The 13,344-nt window shown below is 41.6% G+C and overlaps 1 protein-coding gene across 1 annotated transcript in view; it reads right to left on the bottom strand.

Moving 5' to 3' along the window:
- The window catches only part of KIF11 (kinesin family member 11), a 193,272-nt gene that overhangs the window by 123,636 nt on the left and 56,292 nt on the right, over nt 1-13,344 (bottom strand). The window contains exon 10 of the mRNA XM_053692415.1: nt 299-394. Coding sequence (XP_053548390.1) covers nt 299-394 — 96 coding nt within the window. The remainder of the gene's footprint in view (nt 1-298; nt 395-13,344) is intronic.

Here is a 13,344-nt window from a genome sequence, read left to right as displayed (position 1 = left end):
ACTGCACAACTTTGCAACAATTTGTTTAGTAATGTTAAACACTGCTGCAAAAGAATGCTATACTAAAGACACGTGCACACTCCTGAGCTCCTATGAGCTAAATAGGTTTAGTCTTCAACTAAGGATAGGAGAACAAAGCAAATTTGAGGAAAAAAAAGACAAGAAAACATGACTGTTAAACATTTGAATGAGCTAACTTAAATTGAACTATAATATGATGTATATAGCACAAGGTTGTAGAAAACAAAATGAACATTTTACCAGCTTGAGTGTCTAATAACTTAAACATCAAATTTACCTTAATAAGGGCCCGTTTGGTAAGTTTCTGATTAACTTCAGGTTTGTTCATAATATTCTTTGCTCTGTGGGCATATTCTAAAGTGCTCACAGTTTCCTGTAGATAAACATGCAAACGGAGAACATAAGAATAATTTAGGAATATATGTTATTAATAAATGTGTAAAGCTATAGCAGCTGTCAGCATCTTTATTATATTAGAGGAACATTATAGACAATGAGTTTCATTCAAAATTGGATATTTTATAATATGGTCTATATTTAGCGGCAGAACAGTATTTTGCCGAGAGGCGCTGTTTCCACCTCTTAGCAAATAGCCGTTGGCTCCAACTGCCGCCAAGCCAGAGAGCCCCCATGGCTATTCGCTAAGAGGTGGAAACATCTCTCAGCAAATTAGCGTTCTGCTGTAGGCTGTCTGAGGTGCTCAGTGCAGCGAGCGCTTGAAACAAATAAAGGAATTTTAAGCATGTATTTTATACTTAATGAATGAAAGTCCCCTTAATTTGTTCCAATGGTAAATCCAAGTGTTTCACAAAAGCTAGGATTTAACACCCCTTTAAATGCATGTTCCTCTCCACCAAGAGATACAGGAGTTGTCCTATTCAGCCGATGAGGATTAGCAGGTATTACAAAATAAATCCTGCAATTCTAGTTTGGATTTCAAATTACAGGACTTCACCCCGTGTAAAAAAAAATGCTGCTCATCCATACACATCAAAATGTATTCTGTCCTATGGCATGGAGAGTCCACAACGTCATTCCAATTACTAGTGGGCTATTCAACTCCTGACCAGTAGGAGGAGACAAAGAGCACCCCAGCAAAGCTGTTAAGTATAACTTCCTTTACCCATAATCCCCAGTCATTCTCATTGCCTTTGTCAATGGAGGATATGCAAAGTCGGTGTCTGAAGATTTTAATCCTTTTAATGGGTACTTTTCCCTGCTAGCTGTGTCCACGTCAATCTCTTTAGTAAGAGTAGTGGTGGCTTTAAAAGTTATAAGGCGGCGAGGTAGTCTTTGCTTTACTTCTAACACTTTGCTACCCATTTGCAGAAAGCCAGGATTGCTTACTCGGTTCTTTCTTTTACTACAGGTCCCTGACAGGGAGTGGAGTACCGGTCACACCTAAGTAGCTGTTATCTGCCCTGCAGCTGGATCCACAGGTAAGTGCCTTTGCCCTATAGGTACTGAAGGACAGCACTTTTAAGGTTATCCCTCAAATGGATCTATATTTTGGGACTTAGTTATCCTTATTGATAAGGGTACATATTATGGGCAGCTTTACTGGCACTTTATATGTTGAGACAGCAAGACACACTAAACTTGGCAGAGGGGTTTTGTTAAGGGACTTTTACCTTCCCCTTATTTTTGCTTAGCTTAAAGGGTCATTCCAGCCAAAATTGTAATTTGCATCGATGCATTTGATTTTTAAAAAGAAGCATTTTTGTAATATACATCTATTAGGAACGTGCAGAGAAAAATGTTAACACTAAAACAGCGATAACTTATTAGAAGCATTTTTGACAATACATGTACCCTTTCTATTCAAAGATGTAATTCATCGATGTGCGTTTAAATTTTGACCGGAATGTCCCTTTAACTTCAAAGAGATTTAGGGGCTAAGAAGTATTTTAATGTCTAATAGACTTTTTACTTTATCAAGGCCGTTTGTATTTTTCGTGCGCTTGTTATGTGGCAGAGTTTCTTTTTCGGCCGCTCACGTGACTTCGCACCTTCCGCTGTATCGGAGCAGAGCTTAGTGAGCTTAACAGTGTTGGCTTGTAACTTGTTCTTGACGAACGGATAATCTGCCCAGAGGAGAAGATCGCGGCAGAGTTTCTCGCTTCCTCTAGCTATAGTGGGGTATTAATCCCATCACGGTAGGAGCCACAGGCAACAGAGCCGATTGTCTAAGGTTGTTTTTTAGGGTGATAGTTTCTTTTGCCCTCAGTATTTTTAGTCTTGTTTATGTAATAAAAGTAAACTAAATTGGTACAATTTAAATTCTAAGTGGGATCTGATTTCTGTAGCTATGGACTCAAAACAGGATTAGTTAATTTTTATGGATAAATGCTTGCTATGTTTAGAGGCCCAAATTGTCCTGCCTATGCAATTTTGTTCCTCGTGCTTATCTAAAACTTTAAAATATAAAAAGACAAGTTACTCCCTTCTGCGTCAAGTGTCTAAGGATAATGCTGTGCATGACATGCCTCAGCTTTCTCCACAAATATCCCAAGCCTCAATTGTTTCTCATGCTGCGCCTTCTGTTTCCTCTCAACCTCCTGGGGGTGTTTATTTACATGGGGATTTTGCTGCACAGATAACTTCTGCAGTATCTGCCACTTTATCCGATTTCCCTACTTCGGTTAAGCGTAAGAGGAAATCTTAACTTTTGTTTGCTAGTAAGGTTTCTGACGCTAAATCCGCGCTTGTCAACCTTTCCCAAATGTCTGAAATCTCACCTTCAGAAGCTACTGAAGTATCATCATCAGACAAACAATGGGGGGGAAAAATCTTCTGAATAAGTGAAATTTCAGATTTAAGCGTGAACATCTGAGGTTGCTTCTGAAGGAGGCTCTAGCTACTTTGGATGACTCTGAACCTTCGGTTGCTGTCAACCCTAAAAAGTCTACTAAACTTAATAGAGTTTATGATTCTCTCTCTTCTGTGGATGTTTTTTTCTGTTCCAGACAAGATGTCTGAAATTATAGCTCAGGAATGGAATAAGCCAGGGGTTCCCTTTTCTCCTTCCCCTGTTTTTAAAAAAGTGTTTCCTGTTGCTGACTCCATTCGTGACTCATGGCGCACTGTGCCTAAAGTAATATGAGCTCTCTCTACTCTTGCTGAAAGAACCACCAATTCCTATAGAGAGGATAGTTGTTCCTTTAAGGATCCCATGGATAAGAAGCTAGAGGTTTACTTAAAATGATGTACATCCATCAAGGTTTACAGTGGCAACCCGTGGCAAGTATTGCTACAATTGGGGGAGCAGCATTTTATTGGTGCAATGCCCTGTTTGATTTGATATCAGAAGTGACAACAATACAGGAGATCCAAGATAGTATCAAAGCTATTAAACTGGTCAATAACTATCTTAAATGCAAACATGAAGGTAATTAGACTGGCAGCTAAGATGTCTAGCTTCACTGTTCTAGCTCGCAGAGCTCTGTGGTTAAAATCCTGGTCGGCTGATGTATCTTCAAAGGCCAAGCTTTTGGCTTTACATTATAAAAGGGTAAAACCCTGTTTGGGCCTGGTCTGGCAGAAATCATTGCTTAAAGTACGTGTGGAGAGGGATCTTTCCTACCTCAGGACAAGAAAAATAGACCTAAAGGTAGTCAGAATTCTAATTTTCACTTCTTTCGCAACTTAAAAAAAAAAAAAAAAAGGACAGGACAGAAGTCTTCCCCTTCTTCCAAGCCAGAGCGATCCTTTCTGGGAGTAATTGTTCCAGTTCCTGTGAGAGAAGAGGGACTAGGATTCTACTCAAATCTCTTTGTGGCTCCCAAAAAGGAGGGAACCTTCTGTCCAATCCTAGACCTAAAGTGCCTCAACAAATTCCTACGGGTTCCATCCTTCCCTTGGTTCATGAAGATCAGTTCATGACAACCATAGACCTGAAGGACACATATCTTCATGTTCCTATTCACAGGGATCATCACCAGTTTCTAAGGTTTGCCTTTCTGGACAAACATTTCCAATTCTTTGCACTTCCTTTTGGTCTTGCCACAGCTTCCAGAATATTCACAAAGGTTATGGAGGCTCTTTTGGCAGTGGTCAGATCCAAAGGAATTGCTGTGGTGCCCTACCTAGATGACATCTTGGTTCAGGTGTCATCTTTTCATCTAGCAAAATCTCAAACAGAGATGTCTTCTACATACCCACAGATGGAAAGGGAATCGGATTCCCTGTCCATGAAAACTTTAATTCATGCCTTTTTTCTCCAGACACTCCAGTTTTTCCAGTCTGCTATTCGTCTATCAGTGGCTCAATGCATGGAGGTAATTGGTTTGATGGTCGCTTCCATGGACATCATTACCTCTGCAGCTAAGCATGCTCAGTCAGTGGAACAGAGACCATTCAGATCTCTTGCAGAGGATAGATCTGGACCCCCTAACAAGAGACTCTCTCGTAGTGGATTTCACAGGAACATCTGTCTCGGGGGACTTGCTTCCTGAGATCTTCCTGGGTGATTGTGACAACGGACACCAGCCTGTTAGGCTGGGGAGCTGTTTGGGGTTCTCTAAAAGCTCAGAGCTTGTGTTCTTGGGAAGAGTCTTCTCTTCCCATAAATTTCTTGGAGTTGAGAGCGATCTTCAATGCCTTGACAGCTTGGCCTTAATTATCTTTAGTCCAGTTTATCAGATTCAAGTCGGACAATATCGCCTCAATGGCTTATATCAACCACCAAGGAGGGACTCTTGAGTTCCTTGGCCATGAAGGAGGTGACTCGCATTCTGCAGTGGGCAGAAGCTCACGATTGTCTCCTATCCGCCATCCACATTCCAGGAGTCGGATTGGGAGTCGGATTTTCTGAGCAGACAGACATATCCCGAAGGAGTGGGCTCTCCATCCGGAACGGTTTTCTCAGATAACCCTCAGGTAAGGGGTCCTGGAGTTGGATCTGATGGCGTCTTGTCAAAAGGCCAAGCTTCCAAAGTACGGATCAAGATCATGAGATCCTCAGGCCACTCTGATATATGCTCTGGCAGTTAGTTGGAATTTCGGTCTAGCATACACGTTTCCTCCGTTTGCTTTCCTTCCAAACAGCTTATGTGATTCTAATAGCTCCTGCCTGGCCTTGCAGGATCTGGTTCGCATGTCATCTCTTCCACCTTGGAGGTTACTTCTGAGGAAGGACCTTCTAATTCAGGGTCCATTCCTCCATCCAAATCTAGATTCTCTGAAGCTGACTGCTTGGAGATTGAACGCCTAGTCTGGTCTAGACGTGGTTTTTCAGAAGCTGTCACTGATACTATGCTTCAGGCTCGTAAACCTGTTACTTGCAGGATTTACCATAAAGTATGCCAGAAATAATTTTTTTGTGCAAATCTAAGGGTTTCTCCTGGCACCGGGTGAGGATTCCCCAAATTTTAATCTTTTCTTCAGGATGGCCTGGAGAAAGGTTTGATAGTCAGTAGAAGGGTCAGATTTCTGCACAAAAGTCTGGTAGATTAACCAGATATTCAAGCTTTTGTTCAGGCCCTGGTCAGAATCAGGCATATGTTTAAACCTGGTGCTCCTCCTTGGAGCCTTAACCTAGTTCTTAAAGTTTTGCAGCAGGTTTCATTTGAGCCGATGCATGTTGTCTTGGAAGGTTTTGTTTCTACTCGCTATTTCTTCCGCTCGCAGAGTTTGAGCTTTCAGCTCTGCAGTGCGATTCCCCGTACTTTATCTTTCATGCAGATAATGCAGTCCTTCGTACTAAATTGGAGTTTCTCCCTAAGGTGGGGTTGGATTGTAACATTAATCAGGAAATTGTTGTTCTCTCTTTTTGTCCTAATCCTCCTTTTCTAAAGGAATGTCTTTTGCATAACTTGCATGTTGTGCGTGCTCTAAATTTTTTTACCTACAAGCTACTAAAGACTTTCGGCAATCTTCTGCCTTGTTTGTTGTTTTTTTATGGAAAGCGTAAGGGTCAGAAGGCCACTGCTTCTACTCTTTCCCTCTGGTTAAAAGTATAATTCGTTTTGCTTATGAGAAAGCTGGATAGCAGCCTCCTGAGAGAATTACGGCTCATTCCACTAGGGCTGTCTCCTCATCTTGGGCTTTAAAAAATGAAGCTTCTGTGGAACAGATTTGCAAGGCGGCAACATGGTCCTCTCTGCATACTTTTCCCAAATTCTACAAATTTGATACTTTTGCCTCGGCTGAGGCCTCTTTTGGGAGAAAGGTTCTTCAAAGCGGTGGTGCCTTCGGTTTAGGTCATCCTGCCTTGTTCTCCCTCCCTTTTCATTTTGTGTACTCTAGCTTGGGTATTGGTTCTCACTAGTAATTGGAATGAAGTCGTGGACTCTCCATGCAAAAGGAAAGAAAACAAAATTCATGCTAACCTGATACATTTCTTTCCGGGCATGAAGTCCACGACCCCGCCCTCTTAATTAAAATTCGGCAGGTTTTTTGTTTCTTTTGAGTAAACCTCAGGCACCTCTGTCTCTGTACCCTTGTGTTTCTTCATTTTCCTTCGGTTGAATGACAGGGGATTATGGGTAAGGGAAGTTACGCTTAACAGTTTTGCTGGGGTGCTCTTTGCCTCCTCCGGCTGGCCAGGAGTTGAATATCCCACTAGTAACTGGAATGACGTAGTGGACTCTCCATGCCCGGAAAGAAAGAAATTTATTAGGTAAGCATAAATTGTGTTTTTCTTTAATGTACGTTTGGCTTACATTTATTATAAAAGATTACATATTCAGGGGGCTGCATTGAAAAATGTTTGGTTAAATGTATAGTGAAGAAAAGTATTCAGTTTCTTCACTTGATACTTAAGCACTTTGCTAAAAAAACAAACACATTTTTTTTACCTGTTTTCAACTAAAGGAGACCACAACTTTTTAAAATTTGATGGCATTTTTTTTTATAAACTGGTTACTTTTGAACAATTTCATTCCTTTAGTTGAGATATCACATGCGTTTGTATTGCCAATTTGTATTTCCTCAAACAGACAGCATACACCAATAGTCATAACTGCATGTAATAGACACTACTATAGAGAAGAATATGCAAGATACTGATCTAAAAATCCAGTATGAAACCTTTTAAAAAAAAAAAAAAAAACTGTTACAAACTCCCAGTTTAGCACGGTTGAAAAGGTTAAGCTGGACACCCACTGAAAGGGGCCGAGAAAGCAGGAAGGGCAGACCCTCCCCCTTCCCTGCATATGAAAAGGTCCATAACAAACATTAGCAAGCAGGAGTTTGTAGACTTTGGTCTACCTCGGATACCTTGGGGCTTGGTTAGGAAAATCAGCACGTTATTTTTAATAAGCAAACCTATACTCTGTTACAAAAACACTCCTAGATCGGATATATAAAATGGCTAATCTACAAAACATTTATGCAAAGAAAAGAAAATGTATGCTTACCTGATAAATTTGTTTCTTTTTAGACACTGAGTCCACAGATCATCTTCATTACTTATGGGATATTCACCTCCTGGTGAGCAGGAGGCGGCAAAGAGCACCACAGCTCCTCCCTTCCCTCCCACTCCAGTCATTCGACCGAAGTTAGGAAGAGAAAGGAAAAGCCAAGGTGCAGAGGTGTCTGAAGTTTACAAAAAATAACAACCTGCCTTAAAAGAACAGGGCGGGCCGTGGACTCATCGTGTCAGAAAAGAAAATGTATGCTTCCCTGATAAATTTGTTTATTTTTAAAGACATGATGAGTCCACGGATCATCTTCATTACTTATGGGATACAATACCCAAGCTAGAGGACACAGATGATACGGGAGGGACAAGACAGGGAACCTAAACGGAAGGCACCACTGCTTGAAGAACCTTTCTCCCAAAAGCAGCCTCAGCCTAGGCAAAGGTATCAAATTTATAAAATTCAGAAAAAGTGTGAAGAGAGGATCAAATTGCAGCCGTGCAAATCTGTTCTACAGAAGCTTCATTTTTGAATGCCCATGAGGAAGCAACAGCCCTAGTGGAATGAGCCGTAACCCTGTCGGGAGGCTGCTGTCCAGCAGTCTCATATGCAAAACGGATGATACTCTTCAGCCAAAAAGAAAGAGGTAGCCATAGCTTTCTGACCCTTACGTTTTCCAGAAAAAATTACAAACAAAGTAGACTGACGAAAGTCCTTAGTCACTTGTAAATAAAATTTCAAAGCACAAACTACGTCCAAATTGTGCAGAAGACGTTCCTTCTGAGAAGGATTAGGATACAAGGAAGGAACAACAATCTCCTGATTAATGTTCCTATTGAAACAACCTTAGGAAGAAAACCTAATTTAGTACGTAAAACTACCTTATCTGAATGAAAAATAAGATAAGGCGAAGTGTATTGCAACACCGAGAGCTCAGACACTCTACGAGCTGAAGAAATAGCAACAAGAAATAAAACTTTCCAAGATAACTTAATATCTAAGGAATGTATAGGCTCAAACTGAGCCCCTTGAAGAACCTTGAGAACTAAATTCAAACTCCATGGAGGAGTAACTGGTTTGAACACAGGCCTGATCCTAACCAAGGCCTGACAAAAAGATTGTACATCTGGGACAACTGCCAGACATTTATGTAGCAAAATAGATAAGGCAGAGATCTGACCCTTTAGGGAACTTGTCGATAAACCCTTCTCCAAACCTTCTTGGATAAAAGATAAAATTCTGGGAATCCTAACTCTACTCCATGAGTAGCCCTTGGATTTGCACCAATACAGCTATATACGCCATATCTTATGGTAAATCTTTCTAGATACAGGCTTACGAGCCTGAATCATGGTCTATGACCGAATCAGAAAAACCCTGCTTGGATAAGATTAAGCTTCAATCTCCAAGCAGTCAGCTTCAGAGAAACTAGATTTGGGTGAAGGAAGGGTCCTTGAATTAGAAGGTCCTCCCTCAATAGAAGTCTCCAAGGTGGCAGAGATGACATGTCCACCAGATCTGCATACCAAATCCTGCGAGGCCAAGCAGGGGCAATGAGGATCACCGATGCCTTCTCCTGTTTGATTCGAGCAATGACCCGTGGAAGAAACACAAACGGAGGGACTAGGTATGCAAAAGTAGTAAGAAGTGAATACAGCGCCAACAAGAGGCCAAGGGATAAATATACTCACAGAGAGATAAAAGAAGATTATTTAATGAACCATGTTAAAAAGCATCAGTAATAAAAGACTATATATAAAAAATGTAAAAAGCACATATAAATAAAATTACAAATACAGGAATATCTTACAGAAGCGGCTCAAAGGGCCAAAGCTGATAATTACAATAAAAACAGAGGTAATAACAGGTGATCAGTGTGAGTGGTACACCAGAATAAGAGTGTATACTGATAAAACAGAATTAGCCTAAGTGCAACTGTAGCAAGTGCATCAAGCAAAAAACTAATAAACAATAATACAAACAATAGTGTTCAAAATTAGTGTTACAAAAATAGTGTTCCAAAAAATAGAAAAATGCACTGCAGTGCAAAAAAAGGGGGGTAGCAAAATAATTGTATAGATACAATCAAGTAGTGAGTGAGTGCAAATGGATATAAAAATGCTAGCTACTTAATCCAGTGAGGTTAAGATATAATTAAATAAAATACACAATATGCAATAACATAAAAAATAAAATAAACTAGGTATGCAAGATTGAAGGACAAAGGAACCGCCAGAGCATCTATTAGTTCCCCCTGGGGATCCCTGGACCTCGACCCGTATCTCGGGAGCTTGGCATTCTGACGAGATGCCATGAGATACAACTCCGGCCGACCCCATTTGAGAATCAGGTTGGAGAACACTTCTGGATGGAGTTCCCACTCTCCCAGATGAAAAGTCTGTCTGCTCAGAAAGTCCACCTCCAAGTTGTCCACTCCTGGAATGTGTATCGCTGACAGATGGCAAGAATGGGCCTCCACCCACCGGATTATCTTGGCTACCTTGGTCATCACTAAGGAACTCCTCGTTCCTCCCTGATGATTGATGTAGACCACTGACGTTATGTTGTCCGACTGGAATCTGATAAAATGAGCCGAAGCAAACTGAGGTCAGGCTAGAAGAGCACTGAAGATCGCTCTTAGTTCCAGAATGTTTATAGGAAGAACAGACTCCATCTGAGTCCATAATCAGAGACTTTAGGGAAACCCAGACAGCTCCCCACCCTAGAAGGCTGGCATCTGTTGTCAAAATCACCCAGGAGTCTCCGAAAGCAGGTTCCCTGGGATAGATGATCCAGAGACAACCACCATAGAAGAGAGTCCCTCGTTTCCTGTTCCAGAGATATTCGAGGAGACAAGTCTGCATAATCTCCATTCCACTGCCTGAGCATGTTTAACTGCAGAGGCCTGAGGTGGAACCGAGCAAACAGGATGATGTCCATTGCTGCCACCATCAGTCCGATTACTTCCATGCACTGAGCCACTGACGGCCGAGGAGTGGACTGAAGGGTTTGACAGGTATATAGAATCTTTGATTTCCTGACCTCTGTCAGAAAAATCCACATAGATATAGAATCTATTAGAGTTCCCAAGAAAGTCACCCTTGTCTTCGGGATTAAGGAACTCTTTTACAGATTTACCTTCCACCCGCGAGTTCTCAGGAAGGATAGTACAACGTCAGTATGAGATCTTGCTTCTTGACAAGATGGCGCCTGGATTAGAATATCGTCCAGATAAGGTGCCAATGCAATGCCCCTCCGTCTTACAACCGCCAGCAGAGACCCCAGAACCTTTGTGAAAATTCTGGGATCTGTGGCCAAACCGAAAGGAAGAGCCACAAACTGAAAGTGTTTGTCCAGAAAGGCAAACCTCAGGAACCTGTGATCTCTGTGGATCGGAACGTGAAGATATGCATCCTTTAAATCCACTGTCATAAATTGAACCTCCTGGATCAAAGGAAAAATGGTACAAATAGTTTCCATCTTGAATGATGGAACTCTGAGAAACTTGTTTAGACTCTTGAGGTCTAAGATAGCTCTGAAGGTTCCCTCCTTTTTGGGAACTACAAACAGATTTGAATAAAAACCCTGCCCCTGTAATGGAACGGGAATAATCACGCCCAGGGAAGAGAGGTCTCTTACACAATGTAAGGACGCCTTTTTTTTTATTATCTGGTTTGCAGATAATCTTGAAAGAAGAAATCTTCCTCGGGGGAGGAAAATTTTTGAATTCCAGTTTGTATCCCTGAGACACTATTTCTATAGCCCAGGGATCCTGAACGTCTGGAATGCAAGCCTGAACGAAGAAAGACAATCTGCCCCCTACCAGATCCGGTCCCGGATCGGGGGCATGCCCTTCATGCTGTCTTGGATTACACAGCAGGCTTTTTGGATCATTTACCCTTGTTCCAAGACTGGTTGGGTCTCCAAGTAGGCTTAGATTGTTCTGGTTTAGAGGAGGAAGAGAAAGAATTTCCCTTGAAATTTTGAAAGGAACGGAAATTACTCTTTCGTCCTTTTTGCTTGTTTCTCTTATCCTGAAGAAGGAGATGACCCTTACCCCCCGTGATATCAGAGATAATTTCCGTCAGGCCAGGTCCAAACAAGGTCTTCCCCTTGTAAGGAATCTCTAGAAGCTTAGACTTAAATGACACGTCCGCAGACCAAGGCTTTAACCATAAGGATCTGCAGGCTAGGATGGAGAACCCCGAACTCTTGGCTGTCAATTTAGTAATTTGCAGGGAAGCATCCGTAATAAAAGCATTAGCTAACTTCAGAGCTTTAATCCTATCTTGGATCTCCTCTAAGGAAGTCTCAGACTTGAAAGACTCAGACAGAGCTTCAAACCAATAAGCTGCCGCACTAGTGACAGTAGCAATGCACACAGCTGGCTGCAATAGCAGACCTTGGTGAACATAAATCTTCTTAAGTAGACACTCCAACTTCTTGTCCATGGGGTCTTTAAATGCACAACTATCCTCAATGGGAATAGTAGTTCGCTTGGCTAAGGTGGAAATAGCCCCTTCCACCTTAGGAACTGTTTGCCAAGCTTCCCTGACAGCGTCAGCTATAGGAAACATCTTTTTGAAAATAGGAGAAGGAGAGAAGGGAATACCTGGTCTCTCCCATTCCTTAGAAACACTCTCCGAAGCTCACTTAGGCACCGGGAAAACATCTGAGTAAGAAGGAACTTCGAAATATCTGTCCAATTTACTCAACTTTGCAGGAGCGACCACTACTGTGGAATCACATTCGTCTAAACTAAAGTAACCAAAACCTCCCTGAGTAACAGGCGGAGGTTTTCTAGTTTAAACCTGAAAGATACAACCTCTTAATCAGTCAAAGGCAATGAACCTGAATCTGAAATTTCGCCTTCTGATAGAACCTCTATACCCTCCATCTCAGTTCCCTGGGAGGGTACATCCGAGATTGCCACCATGGCATCAGAAACCTCACTGACCACATGGTTGTCTTTCTTCTTACGTTTGCCTTGTAGCATAGTAAAAGCAGACTACGCATCAGAAATTGTGGAAGACATAAGCGCAGCTATGTCTTTTAAAGTAACTCCAGCAGGAGCTAGAGTAGAAGTACAGGGCACTGCTTGAGCGGGCATTAAAGTTTGAGACACTTGGGGAGAAAGCTGCGGCATACTCTGATTCTTGTCAGTAGACTCCTAAGAAGCATCCTCTTTAGAAAAATCTTGATCATGAAATTTTTTTTCTCTATAACTTAAAGCCCTCTCAATACGAGGGACAAAAAGGAATTGGTGGTTCCACATTGGCATCCAAACACATGGAGCACGTAACATTTTCCACGGCTAAAATGTCCATACCGATTACAATAAAATGACAGTGAAATAAAAAATAAAAAAAACCTTTCACACAAAAAAAAATTAACAAAAAAAACGTTACTGTCACTTTAAAAAGAAACTTTCTTACTTGCAGGAAGAAGAAAAAAAAAAAACAACGTCTCCCAAATCAAACTTCTAAGTATCTTTATAAAATAAACGCTACTGTAGCTTTAAATTTTAAAAACGTCCACTATTTTACTGTTAACAAGTAGAAAGAAATACTGAAAAGTATTTACAGGAAAATGAATAAAGTTCAGACCCCCCCACCTTACACCTCAGTAGCTCTGCTGAGGCGCCTACCTGACAACCGAACTCCCTGCTATTCTGAAGAGATCCGGATACAAAGGGCTGTATAGTGCACCAACCGCTTGCTTAATTTTTGCAAAAACCAAGCGGTTCAAGTGCGACGTAGCTCAGTCGGTCCTCTATGCACAAGACAAGGCTGAGTGTTGAGCAGGTCAGAGACACACGCAAAAACAGTAGCCCCGCCCATCGTGGGCGTCACTAAACATACCTCAACCGGCTACATAGAAAAAACAAGCCGTAACAAACAACCACCTTAACAAATATACAGCTTATCTCCCAGCCCCAGTGCTCCTGTACTTGTGCTGTCTC

Source organism: Bombina bombina, chromosome 9 (assembly GCF_027579735.1).
Source record: "Bombina bombina isolate aBomBom1 chromosome 9, aBomBom1.pri, whole genome shotgun sequence".
Lineage (NCBI taxonomy): Eukaryota > Metazoa > Chordata > Amphibia > Anura > Bombinatoridae > Bombina > Bombina bombina.
This window is presented reverse-complemented; position numbering and strand designations above follow the sequence as displayed.